Source organism: Helianthus annuus, chromosome 9 (genome assembly GCF_002127325.2).
Source record: "Helianthus annuus cultivar XRQ/B chromosome 9, HanXRQr2.0-SUNRISE, whole genome shotgun sequence".
Classification (NCBI taxonomy): domain Eukaryota; kingdom Viridiplantae; phylum Streptophyta; class Magnoliopsida; order Asterales; family Asteraceae; genus Helianthus; species Helianthus annuus.
In genome coordinates, this window is record NC_035441.2 from 168,526,998 (window position 1) to 168,547,559 (window position 20,562).

Sequence of the window (20,562 nt, forward strand, 5' to 3'; positions counted from 1 at the left end):
AGTGGTTATATGAGATATATAATAAAGTTTTACAACAAATTACTCCTTTTATGAAGGAGTTCAACAAAAATAGAGGTACGCTAAATATATATATTTTTGCGGCCAACTCAATCACCGGATAAACATCCTGTGATGCCCTCAATCGAGCAAATGCATCCCCCCTCTATAACGGTCAAAGTTTGATGCATACCCGAGTCACCAAGCCACCAGTTTCTCGGGGAAAACCCGCCGCCCGAAGGCCCACTGCGGTAAAACCCGGTTCAGCTCGGTTTCGAACTGGCGAAACTTCATTGCCACCATCAATGTTCTTCAAAGTGATGATAATGGGAGTTGAACTTGAGATCTCAAGGAGAGAAACCAAGTAACTAACCACTAAACCAACTTTCTCATATAATTATCTAATACGAAACAATTATTGTTTGTTTGTATTTTCATTTGTAGCGAGTGTCTGTAACATTCCTTGTGTTCGTTCATTTATGTTCATGAACGTTCGTTTATGTTCGTTTAAATTTTAGAAAATTCATAAATAGTTATATTTATATAAATATTAGGTTTTCTTACTACTTATAAAAATATAACTAATTAGTAATTAAGTTTTCTAGTAATAAAAAATGAAATTTTAAAATTTTTCTTAGATCCTAACTCATCACTTACTTAATATTTATATAAAAAACTAAAATTTAGGATCTGTGAACTCTAATTTAGATGTGTTTTTGGATGAACTAAAATATATTAGACTTGTATGTTTGCGTTCACTAATGTTAAATTGTGTTTGTTTATATTTGTTCAATACATTCATTTGTGTTCGTATATGTTTGTTCAATCATGTTCATTTATGTTTGTTTATTTGTATTAAAAAATTTCAGTTAGATTTTTTTGTTTATGTTCGTTTGTGTTTGTTTATGTTTATGAACTGTTCATTTAGATTTTAAACGAACGAATATAAACGAACACGAACATGCCCGATTTCTTAATGAACGAACACGAACAAAAAAATGTGTTCAATTATATGTTCGAGTTCGTGTTCGTGTTCATCATGTTCATGTTTGGTTAAAGTTAAATAAACGAACACGAACATGCCTATGTTCGTGTTCGTTCAGTTCATTTACAGGCCTAAACACACCAGTGCCATAACAAACCGAATACAACCGCACAACATGGGTACGATATCGATACAAACATAATCATTACCATGTTGAAGATAATGAATAATTTGAGAATCCCATGTTGACTATTGAAAAAATGTGTCGAGGCTACAAAGATGGAAAAGTGACACGTTAGTACTTATATGTTTACATAAACACTAATGAAATGTGATCATAAGTAAACATGCTCCATTACAAAACTACGATATTTATCTAAGACAGATGCATAATACACTGTACTTTTTATCATCCATTTTTCTCTTGTAACCCTATTGAGATGCAGTTACAATTGTACACAAAGAGTTAATTGAGGGTTCAACTGTAAACGTGACTTGTCCATTGAAAAACGACACATAATAAAATCATACACATCATCACAAAGATTCTCACTCAGACCACCACTCTCACTTTCACTCGAGATTCGTCAAAAACTCAATCCAACGGCCACAATCTCTCCCTCCCAAACTCCCACACCATTCCTATAAATAATACACACATTTGACCGTCAGAACTCAGTCACTCACTCAGAACTCCACTTTCAATTATTTCTTCTCCTACTACTACCAACATTGTCGTTTGAATGGATGAGAGACCAGAAACGGAGCTGATATCCATACCGACAACACCACGGTTGTCGACGCCGGAGATACAAACGCCGTCAGGGCAGATGTCGAAGGAAGGTGGGAAGTCGTCGACGGCGTGGACACCGACGTCGTTTATTTCACCGAGGTTTTTGAGTCCGATAGGTACGCCGATGAAGAGGGTGTTGGTTAACATGAAAGGGTATTTGGAGGAAGTGGGGCACCTGACGAAGTTAAACCCGCAAGATGCATGGCTTCCGATCACCGAGTCCCGGAACGGCAATGCACATTATGCGGCGTTTCATAATCTCAACGCCGGTGTCGGCTTTCAGGCTCTTGTGTTGCCCGTTGCTTTCTCTTTTCTCGGCTGGTAATTCTTTCTTTCTTTTTTAGTTAGTTAACATTAACAGGTTGGGGTTCAGTTGTTAGTAAAAAAGAAAAGTTGTTTTGGTCGTGTCATTTTTGTATTATTTGTCTTTGCATAATTTTATACCTGTAATAATTACGAAGCACAAATTAATACTTTTTATTTTAGTATTTTGAGGCCTATTGTTAACTGTTAATTAGTTTATGTTTAATTAGTGAATTAACAATCATAATTTTATATCTAAACTATCATTAGTTTTCGTTTTAGTAAGAGAAAATTGCATTTTACGTCCTTTACGTTTCAGTGATTTTGCAGGCGGTATCCTTTAAGTTTAAAAACTACACTGGCTTTTTTCCTTTATGTTTGAACATTATTGTAGATGGTGTCCTTGGCACAAAACTTAAAGGGCATCGCCTTTTTAAACTTAAAGGACACCGTCTGTAGTTTCATTGAAAACGTAAAAGACGAAAAATGCAATTTTCTCTTTTAGTATTTTAGTAATGAAATGTTATTTTTACTTGTAACATTTCAGAAAGAAGAGTGTATAGTTTGATCCGTTCAATTAATTAATAAAATGTATGTATTTTGCGTTTTAAATGTAAGAAAATACCCATAATTTTGGAAGGATTATATTGTTGTTTTTTTTGTAATTATGTTTTATTAGGGTACTACCGTACTAGGGCATAAGGCGGGTAGTGGTTGCGGGTACTTCAGGTAACGCGGTTACACTGTCGCAAGGGTCACGGGCATAAGTACTCGATGAGGGTAGCGTTATGTAGGCGTCGGTTTGTGGGTTTTGCGATGCAAGGGTAGTTTTGGGTTGAAAGATCGGGATTTAGGGTACTTGTAAGTACCATTTAGAATTGTGCCTCTGCCTCACATACTCTTAAATCTGTAAATTTAGAAAAACTTATAAAAACAGGTTTCTTTTTCCCAATAAAATTGTCTCCCATTTTGTTTTATTCCGTTGTTTTTGCCATAAAGTCATGGTGATTCCTTTTCTTCATCGATAACATCATGATAAAGTGTCACTTTTTTTCACTTATTTGATTTTCTTCTAATCTAAAGTGTAATCTTTTTATTATTTAAGTTGAAAGTTAAAGTTATATAGATTTATGTGTCATTATTATTGACCAGGGTTTCTAGACCGTTAATTTGATTGGCAAATGCCCAGTCTTATGGCAGTGCTTTTTACATGTTTTAAAATAATACACATGATTTGACGTATAAGTATGAATCATAACATCATTTGTAAGTATTTATTATAACAAATAAAATGTTAAAAAAAAAAACAATCTATTTAAATAAGTTTATGCACGCCTTGCACGGACAAATGTACACAATTGTCGTGTACAGTTACATTAGTAGACGTCAAATCATTTATTGTTTTACTATTATTATGAAAATGTACTATTCAATTATTGGTCTCTGTTTCTATACTTTCATCCTGAAGTAGAAATGTTTACCAAATAAAAATTGAGTTTTTTAATCATTTATTTGTTTGGTTATATTTAAAATTATTATAATTTATAAAGCAGGATTTTGTATAATGATGTGTTAAGTAAAATATGAACTTTTTAACATTTAGAAGAAATGTTACAAATTTTACAATATTAAATAACAATTATTTATATCTACCATACATGGTTTATGTAGGAGTTGGGGCATAGTGTCATTAACCATAGCATACTTTTGGCAATTATACACATTGTGGATCCTGGTACAACTTCATGAAGCAGTTCCGGGGAAGAGGTACAACCGATATGTGGAACTTGCTCAAGCCGCTTTTGGTAATTCACACCCGCTCTATAAATGTTTTTATAAAAATGATTTGACAGTGTTGATATTGTCATGAAAATATTTTTATAAAATAATTGACATATATTTGAAAAAATTGGTTTCATATTTGTCCATTAGAGATTCCATACATTACATGATATTATATGTCAGATACAACATGAAACCCTATTGCCCATAAAAATTGTGACAGACCTAAAATGTTCTCCACTCCTAATAGATATTAACTAGTTCATAATATCTCATATATTTTGTTTAGGTGAACGGGCCGGGTTATGGTTAGCTCTATTCCCTACGGTTTACTTGTCAGCAGGAACCGCAACAGCATTGATTCTTATCGGAGGCGAGACAATGAAACTCTTCTTCGAGATCGTTTGTGGGCCGCTTTGTACCTCAAACCCGTTAACCACTGTCGAGTGGTATCTGGTTTTCACTACGTTATGCATCGTGTTGTCTCAGCTCCCGAACCTGAACTCCATTGCCGGGCTTTCACTCATAGGGGCAATCACTGCCATCTTTTACTCGACCATGGTCTGGGTTCTCTCGGTTAGCCAACAACGCCCACCCAACATCTCATACGAACCCGTCCCATTGCCTTCATTTTCAGCCTCAATTTTTTCGTTTCTTAATGCACTTGGTATCATTGCATTTGCATTTAGAGGCCACAACCTTGTCCTTGAGATTCAGGTATGTAATATGTGTTCTGTTTTGACTTTATAATTGAACAATGTTTGACCATACAAGTGAAAACTCCTTAAGGTATTAAATTACATATGTTAATTATGGTAGAGATAATTACAATAAACCTACGTTTTATGGTTCATTTTAGTCTACAATGCCATCAACATTCAAGCATCCTGCTCATGTGCCAATGTGGAAAGGAGCCAAGGTTGCGTATTTCTTCATTGCAATGTGTCTATTCCCAGTGGCAATTGGAGGTTTTTGGGCTTACGGAAACCTTGTAAGTGTATAGGATTTGCGATTATCTAAATCATTAAACGAATCACAAAACTTAAATTTTTGTGTTTTTTTTTGTTTTCTAGATGCCATCAGGAGGGATTCTGAACGCGTTATTTGCATTCCACAGTCATGATATTTCAAGAGGGCTACTTGCAATGACATTCCTGCTAGTTGTGTTCAGCTGCCTGAGTAGTTTTCAAATATACTCCATGCCAGTTTTCGACAGTTTTGAAGCTAGCTACACAAGCCGCACGAACCGACCATGCTCAGTGTGGGTTAGATCAGGTTTCCGAGTGGTCTATGGGTTTATCAATTTTTTTATCGGTGTAGCACTCCCTTTCCTCTCCAGCCTTGCTGGTTTGTTAGGAGGGTTGACCCTTCCAGTCACATTCGCATACCCATGTTTCATGTGGGTTCTTATCAAGAGACCTGCCAAATATAGCTTCAACTGGTACTTTAATTGGACACTCGGGTGGCTCGGGATTGCCTTCAGTTTAGCATTTTCACTGGGTGGGATTTGGAGCATGGTTAATAGTGGACTTAAACTGAAGTTCTTCAAACCAATCTAACGGTTGATGATCATGGTTGATTGCAGTTGTTTAGAGAACTGTATGTTTGTGACTGTAAGTTGTTTGAAATTTTATCAAGTATAATTTAGTAGGCAAAAGATCAAATACAAATAATCTTAACATACTAAACATACAAATTGAAGGAAAACCCAAAAAGACAAGGTGGCATTTTTGTAATTACCACCAACTATCAAAGTTACAACCAAAAATACCTAAAAAAACACAATTTTTTTTTAACATTTTTTATTAAAAAATCGCTACATTTCGTTAGCAAAAAAAAAAAAAAAAAAAAAAAATTTTTTTTTTTGCTGCTACTAAAAGTAGCGATTTTTTAATAAAAAATGTTAAAAAAATAAAATAAAATAATTTGTGTGTTTTTTTTATTTTTTTAGATTTTTTAGGTTTTTTGGGGGTTTAGTTTTTAGCATTTTAGCTTGGGTGGGGGGGGGGGGTTAGGTTTTTTTAGGGGGTGGGGGGGGGGGGTTAGGTTTTTTTTTTTAGGTTTTTGGGGGTGGGGGGGGGGGTAGCTTTTTTTTAGGTTTTTGGGGGGTGGGGGGGGTGGGGGGTGGGGGGTTTAGGTTTTTTTTGGGGGTGGGGGGAGTGGTTAGGTTTTTTTAGAGGTATTTGTAGAGTAACTTTGATAGTTATTGATAATTACAAAAATGCCACCTTGTCTTTTTGAGTTTTCCTTCAATTTGTATGTTTAGTATGTTAAGATTATTTGTACAAGAACTTTACCCTAATTTAGTATATGCTTCTTCAAAGTTTTATCCCACATGTACTCAATTTGACTTCAAACTATCACATTTAAAGCCATAGTTTAAGGATCAATGCAAGAAATTTAATGTCCCAAGAAATTCTACTAAAGCAACTTGCCAATAAAAACACTTATAACAGCATCTGGATTAAGTTTGTTTAAAATATAATCCAGATTATAGTTATAATTATAATTGGCATTAAGCGGGTTTGGTTCACATTTGGCGGTTTAATCCTCCTAGTATTTCCATACCGTTAATTCTGTATCTTGAACCCAAGCGTATTAATATCTTCTCCCATATCATGTTTAAGGCATTATGCAGTCATCTCTCTTTTATTCTTCACCTCTTTTTATCTCTCATTTCACTTCTTTTCTTTCTTTGATGTATGGATACAAGTTTCTTTTTATACTCAAAACCAAAACTACATATTTAATTTCCCTTGTATAAAGACAATTGTAATAATAGTAGAGGAACCCGTTCGATACGACGGAGTGATCAATTTCACTACAAAAATAGAATTTAGAATAAAATGCAACTTAGGTCCATGTGGTTTCCGGGCGGAGTCAACATAGTCACCGTTGTGATTTTTTTGGATGGGTTCAATAATAGTTTTATTCAAAATCGAGTGGGTGAATCGCTATTGATTTTTTATCTTTACCTTGACGTACAAGTGATCCAAACACAAACTTACAAGTTATCAAAGCTACCCAACCATTTAGTTTTTTAAATAAAGTGACGTCGTTTAACGTTTTCATCATTCTAGTAACATAATATAATAATTATAAAATTTTGTGTATCCTGTTGTGACATATTTATTATTATCTACGTCTAAATAAAAGTTTTGTTTAAGATCAAACTAGTCAGAGAAATTTATTTTTCTTTTCTTTACCTTGACAAACCAAACTGATATTGTCCGAACAACATTGGAATAGAGTATTTTTTGGCATTGGAAGCTATATCGTGTGCCGGTATAACACTGGTACTATGATGAAATGAATCAATATCAGCCAAACATCGGTTCTGATACTGGTATTCGTTTTTATGGTTTTTATCGACGTAAAGCACATGTTAATTGTTATACATAATACACTAATTGCACTTATAGTGAAATAAACCGTACTGCACCGAACAAAAGCCCGTCTCGTAGTGTGTGGAATCCCACTAGTTTGATACATTTCGACATATGAATCACAAAAACACGTACATCATATATAGGTAGGCCGTAGTCTTATTAGTTTTTCCATATTGTTAGTTTCGGGGCTTGATAACCGCAAGCATCGGATTAAGTTTCTGTGTCGTGAGCCCAAGCGTATTAATGTCGTCTCCCGTGTTATTTTTAAGGCTCCACTCGAACTCGTGCACCATTCTACCAATGGAGACACACACAATCAACATAGCCAGCATAGCCCCAGCACAAACTCTTTTCCCCCCTCCAAACGCCATTGTTCTTTGCAAATCGATGGGTTCAGTTTCTGAAAGAAATCTTTCTGGGTTCCAGTCTTGAGGATCCTTCCAGATTTCAGGATCCATATTACACCCGTATATGTTTATAGCGAGCTGCAAAACATATCATTTACCTTTAGCCAACACTTACTTAAGATTTATTCATTTTCCTAATCATAGTATGGGGGCATCTAAACTAACCTGGGTCCCAGCAGGAACATGGTACCCTCCAAGCTCTGTGTTCTCGTGCACATATCTTAATGGGATTATCAGAACAGGACTATGCATTCTCAAAGTTTCATGAAAAACAGCCGCTAAATACGGCATCATACACAACTTCTCCTCTGTGATCTTTTCGGACCTGCAAACACTTTGGATTTCTTCATATAAACGAGCCTGCTTCTTGGGGTGTTTTGCAAGTTCATACATTGCCCATTCTGTGGTGACCATAGTAGTGTCTGGAGTTTCGATAATTGGTTCCCAGAGTGACATTATGAGTTCTTTCTCGGTTAACCCTTGTGCTTCAGACAACAAGTAATCGATGTAGCTATTTAGATTCTGATTTGTAGGGAAAACATAAGCCAGGTTAACATAGAATTCAATTAATAAATCGTAATGAGATAATGAAGTGGTATGATTTACTAATTTACCTCCCCGGAATCTATTCTCCTTTTATGTTGTTGAATAAGGGCTTTCATCACAGCCTCTCTTCGTATATACATTTGTTCGATTTTCGTTTCGAAGTTGACGTTTGGGATCCAAGAAAGGTACGGGAAGAAGTCTCTCCAGTCAACTTCTATGGCACCCATCATTGGGTCAAGCACCAAAACTTGAAATGCCTCATCTCTTGTCATTGTGATTCCAAGATCACCCACATAAATGCTTTCGATATCCCTCCCAAATGTCTACAAATTCATATAATTAAGTTTATGAGAAGCTGGTCCAAGGGTTGACAAACTCTTATTTAGACCAGTGGGGCAAGAAAAACATGGTAGAAAGGCCTAAACTTCAAACTACCATAACAAGGTGTAGGATTGGAGTTATAGGACCCATAACCAGTGAATGGAAATGTTTTGACCAACCGGATCGTCATAGGCGGTTTGGCCCAAACATCAGACCCGAATTCCATCCATTAGGGTTCTCGTTTATGGATTGTTCCTAAATTTTGCAATCTTCACTCATTTCACTTTTAGCCTAAAACGGATAAATGGTTGATTGACATCACTTACCCGACTTTTTATAATTTTGTTTTCAATATTGAAGGTTTATTAGCTTTAGGTTTGTGTAATAATGGGCTTATAAGCCCATGTGTGAGTCTAGCATGAGTCCAGTTTATGGCCCATGCAAGTAGTCTGTTTGTTTATTCGTGTCTTTCCAGTCTTTTCGCTAGGGTTTACGGAGTCATTAGTTCGTGGTGTCATGGGTCTGTTTGTTGCGAGTATTGAGGAGAACGTTGGTGCTCCTGATCGTGTCTGTTATGCTATTTATAGCAGCTTTTGTTCATCAATAAAGTATCCATAAATTTAGTGTGAATCTTGATATACACTTGTGATTTTACAAGTGGTATCAGAGCAATCTGGGACGGAATTGAGAGTGTTCATTGTGTGACAATGGCTGAAGAAACCTCAATTTTCAAGTTCCAAGTGTTCCTCGTTTTGACGGCGACTATGACCATTGGAGTTTGGTCATGGAAACTCTGCTACGCTCGAAGGAGTACTGGGTTGCAATCGACCACGGTTTCAAAGAACCCAGGGAAGGAGAACAATTGACTCCTACTCAGCGAACTAATTTGGAGGTGATGAGGTTGAAAGACTTGAAGGCTCAGAACTACTTGTACCAGTCGATTGACAAGCAGATTCTGAGAATGATAACTCAGAAAGAGTCAGCCAAGCAAATTTGGGAGGCAATGAAGACCAATTATCAGGGGAATGCACGAGTGAAGCGAGCCCAATTGCAGCGGTTGAGAAGAGATTTCGAGCTGCTAGTAATGAAGGAAGGAGAGACACTCACTGAATATGTTCGAAGAGTCATGACGGTGGCAAATAATATGCGGAATTTTGGAGAAGAATTATCAGATGTCAAAATCGTTGAAAAGATTTTGCGTTCCCTCACAGAGAATTTCAACTATGTCGTCTGTACCATTGAGGAATCCAAGGACATTGATGCTCTATCCGTTGATGAGCTTCAAAGTTCCTTATTGGTACACGAGCAAAAGTTGACTAGAAAAACATATGATGATCAAGTGTTGAAGACGGAGAATGACTCGAGCGGAGGACGTGGAAGAGGACAAGGGAGGATGACATCAAGTAGAGGAAGAGGGCGTGAACGTGGAAGATCTCGCCCGGATTTTGATAAGTCATAGGTCGAATGCTATAATTGCCATAAACTAGGCACTTTCAGTATGAATGTCCAAATGGAGGCAAAGCATTGAACTACACGGAGTTTGATGAGGGTGAAGACTTACTTCTTATGGCACATGTCGATGTTACCAAAGAACCAAAGAAGGGGATTTGGTTTTTGGATTTGGCTTGTTCAAATCATATGACAGGAAGTAAGGATTGGTTCACAAGACTAGATGAAGGGTTCAATCACAGTGTCAAGTTGGGGAATGATCTTCGTTTGACAGTGAAAGGCATAGGTGACACCAGGCTGGAAATTGAAGGGGTGGTTCAAATAATCACTAGAGTTTACTATGTGCCAGAACTTACATCCAGCTTATTGAGCCTAGGTCAACTACAAGAGAAAGGGTTGACTATTATTATCAAGAAAGGAACTTGTAAGCTTTATCACCCTGAAAGGGGCCTATTAGCCACTTCGGTGATGACTCAAAACCGAATGTTTCTAGTGGATGGCGTAGTGAAACCCACAGTTGGCAAGTTTTGTAAGATTGATGAAGAAAGTAACTCCCATATATGGCACAAGCGACTTGGACAACGTGAACTACAAGTCGATAAGAACTATGCAAAATCGTCACTTAGTGGAAGGTTTACCCCAAATTGCAGAGCAATCAAAGGTGTGTGAAGTCTGCAACAAGGGAAAACAGCAGCGGGAAATCATTCCAAAGAGGAGTAGCTGGAGAGCAACAAACAAATTGGAGCTGATTCACACGGATCTGTGCGGGCCGATTACTCCAGTCTCTCACAGTGGCAAAAGGTATGTTATGGTTCTGATTGATGACTTTACAAGAAAGGGGTGGGTGTACTTTTTGTCAAAGAAAAGTGAGAGTTTTGAAATGTTTAAGAGATTTAAAGCTTTGGTCGAGAATGAAACCGGGTTAACAATTAAATCCCTAAGAAGTGATAGAGGTGGAGAATTTACATCCAATGAGTTTAATGTTTTCTGTGAAACTCATGGGATTAAAAGACAACTTACTGCTGCCTACACTCCACAGCAAAACGGAGTGGCAGAACGGCGTAACAAGCCCTTATTGAACATGGTCCGTTGTCTTTTAATCGAAAAGGAACTGCCTAAGTGGTTATGGTCTGAGGCAGCCTCGTGGGGGTGTCATGTTCTAAACCGGTGTGTCACCGCAGCACTAGAAAATGAAGTTCCTGAAGAAAGGTGGTCTGGGAATAAACCAAATGTGGACTATTTTAGAATCTTTGGGTGTATTGGGTATGTTCTCATTCCACCTCAGTTACGAACTAAACTGGATAATAAGAGTCACAAATGCATCTTTTTGGGTATAAGTAAAGAGTCCAAAGCTTATAGGTTATACGATCCAATTCAACAAAGAATTGCGATCAGCAGAGATGTAGTATTTGAAAAGGACCAAAAGTGGGATTGGAAGATCAAAGAGTTTGGTTCACATGAAATGGTGATACCAGATAATGAATTGGCTGGTGAAGTAGTACACAATGGAGAATCAAGTAACGGTGATCATGATCCAACACCGCAAAATACTCGATCTCAGGAAGGTGTATCAGATAACATTGAGAGTGGAGAGATTAGTGAAGATGCAGGTACTACGGTCACCCAAACAGGTGATGAAAATGACACGCATACAGTTGGTGGTGGTCATACATCAACTAGAACAACTACTACACATGTTCAGTTGCAGGATTACGAGAGTGGAGAAGGGTTTTCGGAGGATGAAGCAGAATTGGTCATGTACAGCTTCTCTGAAGATCCTGTTAATTTTGAAGAAGCATCTAAAGATGAGAAATGGTTGCATGCTATGAAGGTCGAAATTCAATCCATTGAAGAAAACAACACATGGGAGTTGGTTGAAGCTCCAAAAGATGTCAAACCGATCGGGGTGAAGTGGCTTTACAAAACGAAATTGAATGAAAAGGGAGAAGTAGATAAGTTTAAAGCGTGTTTGGTGGTGAAAGGATATGCTCAAAGGAAAGGAATAGACTACAACAAGGTCTATGCCCCTGTTGCTCGTTGGGATACAATACGTAGTCTTCTAGCAGTGGCTGCTCAGAACAGATGGTTGGTGTATCAGCTTGATGCAAAAAGCGCTTTCCTTAATGGAGAATTAGAGGAAACAGTGTTTGTTGAATAGCCCAAGGGTTTTGTCAAGAGGGGTGAAGAAAACAAAGTTTATAGACTCAAAAGAGCTCTTTACGGTTTAAAACAAGCCCCAAGAGCTTGGTTTAAACATATTGAGATGTACTTTCTTAAGGAAGGATTCAAGAAGAGCTGTTATGATCACACGCTGTTTATCAAGAAGGTGTGGAATAAAGTTGTGGTTGCTAGCCTTTATGTGAATGATCTGATTTATACTGGTAATGATGAGGTGATGTGCAACAGTTTCAAAAGGTCCATGATGCAGGAATTTAAAATGACAGACTTGGGCAAAATGAGATACTTCCTAGGAGTAGAGGTGGTTCAAAGTGAGGCTGGGATTGGAATTTGCCAAAAGAAGTATGCAAAGGACATTATGAAGCGATTTGATCTGTGGGAAGGTAATCCTGTTAGAAATCCGATTGTGCCTGGTACTGTATTGACAAAGGTAGGTGTGGGGAAAGAGGTAGATGGAACTGAGTACAAGAGATTAGTGGGAAGTTTGATGTATCTCACGGTGACACGTCCGGATTTGATCTATGTTGTTTGTTTTATTTCAAGATTTATGTCTGATCCAAGAGAGGAGCACTTGAAGCTGGGAAAAAGGATTTTAAGATACATCAAAGGTACGTATGATTATGGCTTATTGTATGAACCGAAGGGTAAGTTGCAGGTTTATACTGATAGCAACCATGCAAGGGATAAGGAAGATAGGAAAAGTACTTCGGGATATGTCTGTTTGCTGGGTAATGCTTGCTGGAGTTCAAAGAAACAAGAGATTTTTACTCTGTCAAGTACCGAGGCAGAACATGTGGGTGCTACATTGTGTGCTTGTCATGTGATTTGGTTAAAGGGGTTGCTGGAGGAGCTGGAAGGTCGATCAGTTGGTACTGTTGAAATAATATGTGACAACAGTTCGACTATAAAGTTATCTAAGAATCCAGTAATTCACAAGAGAACCAAGCACATTGATGTCCGTTATCATTACTTGAGGGAATTAGTGAATCAAGATAAGATCAAACTGGTGTTTAGTTCGTGGAGTCATGGGTCTGTTTGTTGCGAGTATTGAGGAGAACGTTGGTGCTCCTGATCGTGTCTGTTATGCTATTTATAGCAGCTTTTGTTCACCAATAAAGTATCCAGAAATTGAGTGTGAATCTTGATATACACTTGTGATTTTACAAATATTCAGTTTATTGTTTTTAATTATGAAAATTTGGCAAACCTGCCAAATTTAGAATTCCCTAAAAAAGGGATCTTATAATACCGCTTACGCATTAAAAATTAACTAACTTTCTTTGAGAATTCTTTATCGGTCTTTTATTTGTTGACGTTTTACATCATTTTATCAAATCGTTCATACTTCTTTGGATTGAAAAATAAGGCTCGGAAGAACTCACTTGTTTCAATGCTAATGTGAAAAGTTCAGATTGGAAAATCTTCCGGAGGTTCACTGCTTCATGTGGAGAATTCGGTGCCAGATCATGAAGTCGATTTGATAAATTCTCCACCATGGTGTCTCTATGGATTCGGTGCTTCTTCTGCCATTATTCAACATTAGATTTTGTAAATATAACCTAATGGGCACAAACAACACATATTTAAGGATTATATAATAACGAGCACCAACCAGAGCAGCTGGTCCTAGCATGTTGGTGAGGATGTGTCGTTTGATAGTCTTGTGATAGTCGTCATAATCACTCATTGCTATGATGGCTTTATCATCAGTAAGGATCGTTAATGCCTTAGAAAGCTTTCTTGTTGAAATTGAGTTGAATTTCGTGACGAAAGCCTACAATATCAGATGAAATTAGGATATCACTATAACAACGATTATAGATTGAACCAATGACATTACAACATCTTAACACACATTATTTCATAAGATAGGTGTAGTACCTCTTTAGCTATATCGTTGGAGTTGATGACAACCATGGAGGTGGCTCCCGTTTTAATGGAGTAAATAGGGCCATAAGTTTCTGCCCATTTTGTAAAAGTCTTGTATGGTTTCTTCTCCTTCAACTCAAGCAGATTCCCCAACAATGGCAACCCTGGAACCACTGCATAACCAAAGGCATAAAAGGGTGTAAATATGATTAATTTCTTATTTTGCTTCTTAATTTACATGTACAATGAGACTCAACCCCTCAACAAGCCCTTGGTGTTCATCCTATATGCACATTTTGTTAATCTTCATTCAAGGAAATTAATGTTAATGAATAATATCTATTCAAATCTTAAATTAGTGAAAGTATTGTGGATACAATCTATAATTTAGTACTAATAAAAAGGTAACTAACTATTCATGGCTTTATAGTCTAGTGGTATTTTCGGGTGGGATAAAATTTTGGGACCAATAGGTCATGGGTTCAATTCCCACAAGGGGGTTTTCTCATATTTATTGGGTTTCATCCTGAATTGGTGTATAGGCATTATGCCTAGTGAAGATGGATATGATCGGGTGGTACCCTTGGTGGCACGATGATACTCCAGTGGTTCGTCAGTGATCCAAATTTGCTATTCAAAAAAATAAATAAATAAAAAATAAAAAGGTAACTTTAATGCCAAATGGCATTCTCTTATAAAAAGTATTTTATCAAAATGTTATGTGTCAATTTATTATGCTACCTCAACTATATAATAAATAATAAGTAAATTAATATAAAAACTATTAAATGAATGAATTTAATATATATTAGAAATAATCTTATAATCATATTTATATCTATTGAATATTCTTAATTCTTAATAATTAATATTAGTTATCTACTTACCCATACTTTAATATAAAATCTCTATTTTAATAAATAAAGATATATTTATCAAAAGAAGATGTAATAACCAAAAATTTGTACACCCATCACTATTTGACGTAACAAAAAATTTAAAACCTTATCAAGTTTATAATTTGTTATTATCATTTTCACAGATGTTAAAGATAAGTATAAACAATATATATTTGTTTAATATATATAATCTTAGATTATGAACTAATTCCATTTCATTTTCTACTTTGATAACACTTAATAAAATAAGAAAATATTAATTTGAAATAAAATATACTATGTATTTTGTGTTCAAAAACAAAATTCTTACTTCGCAAACGCATCATTTAAAATATTAAAATTTAAAATATTTAAAATGAGTAATGTTATATTTTCTTTAAGTTCGTATGTATAGTTCATATTATGGTTATATGTATTCATATTAAAATTGTGTGATGCAAGAAATAATATGAAACATAAAAAATAATTTGAAACCTGTAATGGTTATGTCCTTCAAACGCAATGAACCTCAACAATAACATATTTATTTAAAAAAAAAAAAACTCATTCAAGTTTATATAAATGGAAAACACATTTATTTCCCCAAATAACTCGATCAACTCCATGTGTGTATCCCATGGTTGCAAAAGTCGCTAGACGCTCCCTAGTCGGATTTGAGAGTACTCGGGAAATACTCGGCCTAGACGGAGATTACTCGGGGAGTAATTAGCCTAGGGGAACAGTACTCGGGGCTCGACAACCTAACTTGTAGCGAGTACTCGGAGCCTAGACGGGACTTTTACAATCATGGTGTATCCTAAAACCCATGTAATACATGGGTCTATAAACTAGTAATTTATAATATATTAACAGCTTTCATTTTTTTTGTTTCTTATATTCAATGTTATTAGTATAAAATAGTTACAATAAATAATATTTATTAGAAATATAAGAATCAAAATTCTTTTATTTTGAATATATGTTTATAAAATTGATTTAGGGACCATATGTGAAGCGTATGAAAGGGAATTAACATGTGATTCTTATAAAAGGGAATCACATGTTAGTGTATAAAAGGGAATTAACATGTGAAGCGTATGAAGCCGCAAAAACCATACGCATGAATTAAAGTAATTATTTTGTTAATCCTGACAATTTTATATACTTAATGATTAGGGTGTAGGGAGTGGTTAAACACTTTGAGTGGCAAACTAAAAAATCAACCAATGATAGTGTGCCATGTCAAAGTGGTAAACTATGCTCAAAATGTTGGCAATGGTTTAGACACTTGGTGAAGTGGTAAACTATTTTTTTTTTTTTAAAAAGGAAAAAGGTGTGATTGGTTGAGATTGGATTGGACCCCACCCCACAATACCCTCTCTCTCACATCTCTCCCTCTTCCCGAATCGGCATACACAGAGGCGCAGCTTTGAAGGGGCCGGGAGGGGCGCCCGACCCCCCGAACTTTTCGTTCGATAGTGTAGTTTTCGTATAGAAATTTTTGGGTATATACATTTTTGACCCCCCGGTTCTATAGAAATTTTTCGATATATATGTTTCCGACCCCCCTGTCGAAAGCGTCAAGCTTCGCCACTGGGCATACACTCGCCGATTTTCCAACCATTTCGGCAAATGATGTTCGGCAAACATAGTTGGCATTGGTTTGCCACTTCGGTAAAGTGGTTTTACCGAAACCACACCGTATGCCCTTATAACCAGGATCTATATATTCTATAGAAATCATCTGTGTGATTTAATCTTATTAGAACACCCGTAGCGGACATGAATTTGGGTGTTTTTTCCACGCTGAAATTCTAATTCTTTGATCAATCATCGTGCATCTCTTTTTGGTTAGCCAATAACAATTTTTGAAGTTTTTTTATTTAAATTCTATTACAACCCTTTTAACATAATGTCCACATCCCCACTACACCCATTTTATAAAAACGTTCCATAACACCCCATTACTGACTGGACTGCCACATGGCACAAAACACCCAGGAGTGGGGTGTCTTCAACTTCACTTTAAATCTAAGGGTGTACGGTGTGGTGATCGGTAAAGGGTGGCAAACCCCTTTACCGAGTGGTAAACACCACCGCCAACAAGTGTTTAATCACCAAAGTTTGCCAAATCGGTGGGGGCATGCCGAATCGGTAAGGGGAGGAAGGAAAGAGAGAGGGGGTGTGTGGGTGGGGTCCATTCCATCTCTCAACCAATCACATTTTTTCCTTTTTAAAAAAAAAAATTTCACTTTATCAAATGTCTAAACCATTGCCAACGCTTTTCACCAAAGTTTAAACACTTTTCACTGATTGACATGGAATGCTCTGATTGGTCGGTTTTTTAGTTTACCACTCCAAAGTGTTTAACCACTCCTTACACCCTAATAGCGCAGACCATTTATTTATGGCAGTAAGCTAGTTTAAAAATAAAGGAAACTGAATTTTAATAATTGAATCATTTCTCAGGGCATGTTTGGCTAAGTTTTTTTAGACATGACTTCTCAAAAGCCAATAAGTCAATAAGTTGTTTCAAAAAGCTTAGCCAAACATGCCCTCAGTACCCCATCTCAACTAAGAATATTCTTTATTATCAATCTCAACTTTCCAACTACTTTTTATTGAATGGACTCTCACTCAAAATTTTTAACTCAATTAGTTTTTTTTACTGACATGGATAGTTTTTATTGTCCTGGACATATGAGGTGGAAAAAAATAATTGTTTTTGTTTTTTACTAATGTGGATTATGATGTTGACATAAACAAATTATTTTTTCTTCTCACATATCTACATCAGAAAAAAAACTAACTAGGTAAAGTTTTTTAACGAGTGTTCATTAAAAAATAGTTAGAAAGTTAGGACTAGTAAAAATATTATCAGTTGGAATTATTATTGATCAACTGAAAAATAGTCGGATTACTAAAATCTAATGTGCAAAGTTAAATAGCATATTAAAATTTTTAAATATGGGGTGTAAATAACCGAGCCACTTGTAAGTTACTTGAGATTGGCTTACTAAAATCTCGAATCAACTCAAGCTTAAACAAGCTTCGACGTAAAAATATTCGGCGTAAAAATAAACTCGTTTAATACATAGACCTAACCCGAGCTTCATATTTCATGTTACTTGTTGATTCTATCAATGTTAAGTACTTATCGATTAAAACCATTATTTATATATACTATATGCCACCTAAATTTATATGCATTAGTTTGAACCATTCGTGTAGCTTCTCATGTTTAGTGATCAAAAGGTATGTATACTATTTTAATATTATATTATCTACGGGTTTATTATATAATTCGTATTTCATATATATTAAAGTGGATTAACATTTAAGTAGATCTTAGAGCATGCGTGTAATTACGATATAGGAGCATTACGGGGCTTGATAACGCCTTTAATATCGTCCCACTGGCCGTTATAGGGAAATAAAGAAGGAGATATGTTTATAGTCGTCAAATGAGAAGAAAAAAATTGAAAAGTTTATATATATTTTTCTAGTTTGGTAGGTATCGCATAGGTTTTTTTAACAGTTTGTATAGGTCGATCAGTTTCTCGTTATACGTTTCATTCTAAATTTTGAGCTAACACGCCATAACTTGCGTTTGGGGTTCAACGTTTTTTGTCTACTTTTTCCGGTTTGACAAAGCCTGTCACAACGCGTCTATTTTTCATCGTTTGACAGGTTCGTCACAAAACACGGGTCCTAGATCAACTTACTTATTCTTTTATACGTTTTACGTTTCGGACTTATTTTTCGCATTAACACACTGCAACGGGTTTACATAGTTCGACGATTTTATGTCTGCTTGTCGTTCGGTGTGTTTTTTGCCCCCCCCCCCAACGCATAGTGAACAACTTATATACAAAGCGATCATTTTATTAGAGGGGGTTTGGGATTCCTTATTTTAACTCCTTTTTAATCTCTTTCAAAAGTTAATAAGTTAGAAATTGTGACTATTAATTTATTCTCTCCTAACATAAGTAATCACAAACAACTTTTTTTTTAACTTTTCAAAAAGTTAATAAGACAAAAATTATGAAATAAAGCAATCCCAAACACCATTCACATAACACACCTAGACAAAAGGTAGGCCTGTAAATGAACCGAACGAACACGAACATAGGCGTGTTCGTGTTCGTTCGTTCATTTAACTTTAACCGAACATATAATCGAACAAATTTTTTTTGTTCGTGTTCGTTCATTAAGAAATCGGGCATGTTCGTGTTCGTTTATGTTCGTTCATTTAAAGACTAAACGACCAGTTCACGAATATTAACGAACACAAACGAACATAAACAAAAAAATTAAGTGAACATATTTGAATAAACATAAAACATAAATTAACATGATTGAACAAACAAGTGTAATATATTACAGTTCATCCGAAAAAACATCTAAATTAGGGTTCATAGATATACTAATTAGTTATATTTATATAAGTAGTTAGAAAACCTAATATTTATGTAAATATACTATTTATGTATTTACTAAAAATTAAACGAACATAAACAAACATAAATTAAGCGAACGTTCACGAAATAAATGAACGAACATAAACGAATGTTCATGAACATAAATGAACGAACACAAGGTGTGTTCATGTTCGTTCATTTAATTAAACGAACAAATTTTTTGTTCGTGTTCGTTCATTTATTAAATAAACGAACATAAACGAACTTTCCGCCGAACAAGTTCATGAACAGTTCATGAACGTTCGGTTCGTTTACAGGCTTAACAAAAGGTAAAAAATGAAACCATCCGTGCACGTCTTTCGCCTATATGACAGCATTATTTACCTTAGGACAAGCCCACAAAGCCTTAACTGTCGAAATTATAACAAAATTTTGAAAATTATTTAAAAAACACAAAGTTACAAAATGTACAAATGCAAACTTCAAATGACAGAGAGAATAGAGAGTACCAGGGACAAAAGGTAGATGATTGGGATTACTTCCACCACCGCCTTGATGTGAAAGAACACTCTTTAGGAACAAGAGAGAAACACCACCGACAACGGCTGCCGCCGGGCCACCGAATGCTACTGCCGCTGATCTCACCGTTTGCACATCCATCCGGCCTTATGTTGTTTTCCTAGAGAAAAGACCAAGAAGACACGTGAGTTAGGGGTGTGAAAGTGGGTTCATATATAATATTGATCAGGCAAAGATCCACTGTGGTGTGGGTCCTTGATACTTTCCGGTCCATTAATTAATATAGAAATGTTTTGTCTTCGCTTGATGGCTTTCCGGTCCAATAATTAATAAACAAATACATATAATAGTATATTACACGTTTATCTATATTAAAATTACGTGTAACCAGTGTTCTGACTTTTTTTTCTCTTTTTTCTTTTAGTATTTTTATTAATACTTTGACAATTTTTTATAGAGTAAACTGCAATTTTACCCCTTGGGGTTTGGGGTGATTGACACCCTTACCTCCTAAGAAAATAATTGCAATTTTACCCCCCACTGTTTGCTGTTATGTCGTAACCTTATCCCCAAGCTCAATTTTGTTGACTGATCTGTTGACTTGGTGGTGAAATGACTATTTTACCATTTTATTTTACCACCTGTGTTTTGTTTACTCTGTAATATTACCCCTACACCACCACTGCCACCGCCATTCACCACCACTGCCACCTCCAGCCACCACC

The 20,562-nt window shown here is 35.9% G+C and overlaps 2 protein-coding genes across 2 annotated transcripts; one reads left to right on the forward strand and one right to left on the reverse strand.

Moving 5' to 3' along the window:
• The first annotated feature begins 1,603 nt into the window (after nt 1-1,603).
• Nucleotides 1,604-5,510, forward strand: LOC110879487 (lysine histidine transporter-like 8). Its single transcript, XM_022127945.2, has 5 exons — nt 1,604-2,096; nt 3,750-3,883; nt 4,150-4,577; nt 4,720-4,851; nt 4,934-5,510. The coding sequence occupies exons 1-5, from the start codon at nt 1,726-1,728 to the stop codon at nt 5,417-5,419; spliced, it is 1,551 nt and encodes a 516-aa protein (XP_021983637.1). The 5' UTR covers nt 1,604-1,725; the 3' UTR covers nt 5,420-5,510.
• A 1,646-nt stretch (nt 5,511-7,156) lies between these two features.
• On the reverse strand, nt 7,157-19,978 carry LOC110879488 (ent-kaurene oxidase). The gene is made up of 7 exons (XM_022127947.2): nt 19,828-19,978; nt 14,032-14,192; nt 13,763-13,924; nt 13,533-13,673; nt 8,271-8,525; nt 7,822-8,178; nt 7,157-7,734 (listed from the first exon to the last, which is right to left on the reverse strand). The coding sequence occupies exons 1-7, from the start codon at nt 19,976-19,978 to the stop codon at nt 7,426-7,428; spliced, it is 1,536 nt and encodes a 511-aa protein (XP_021983639.1). The 3' UTR covers nt 7,157-7,425.
• Between the last annotated feature and the right edge of the window lie 584 nt (nt 19,979-20,562).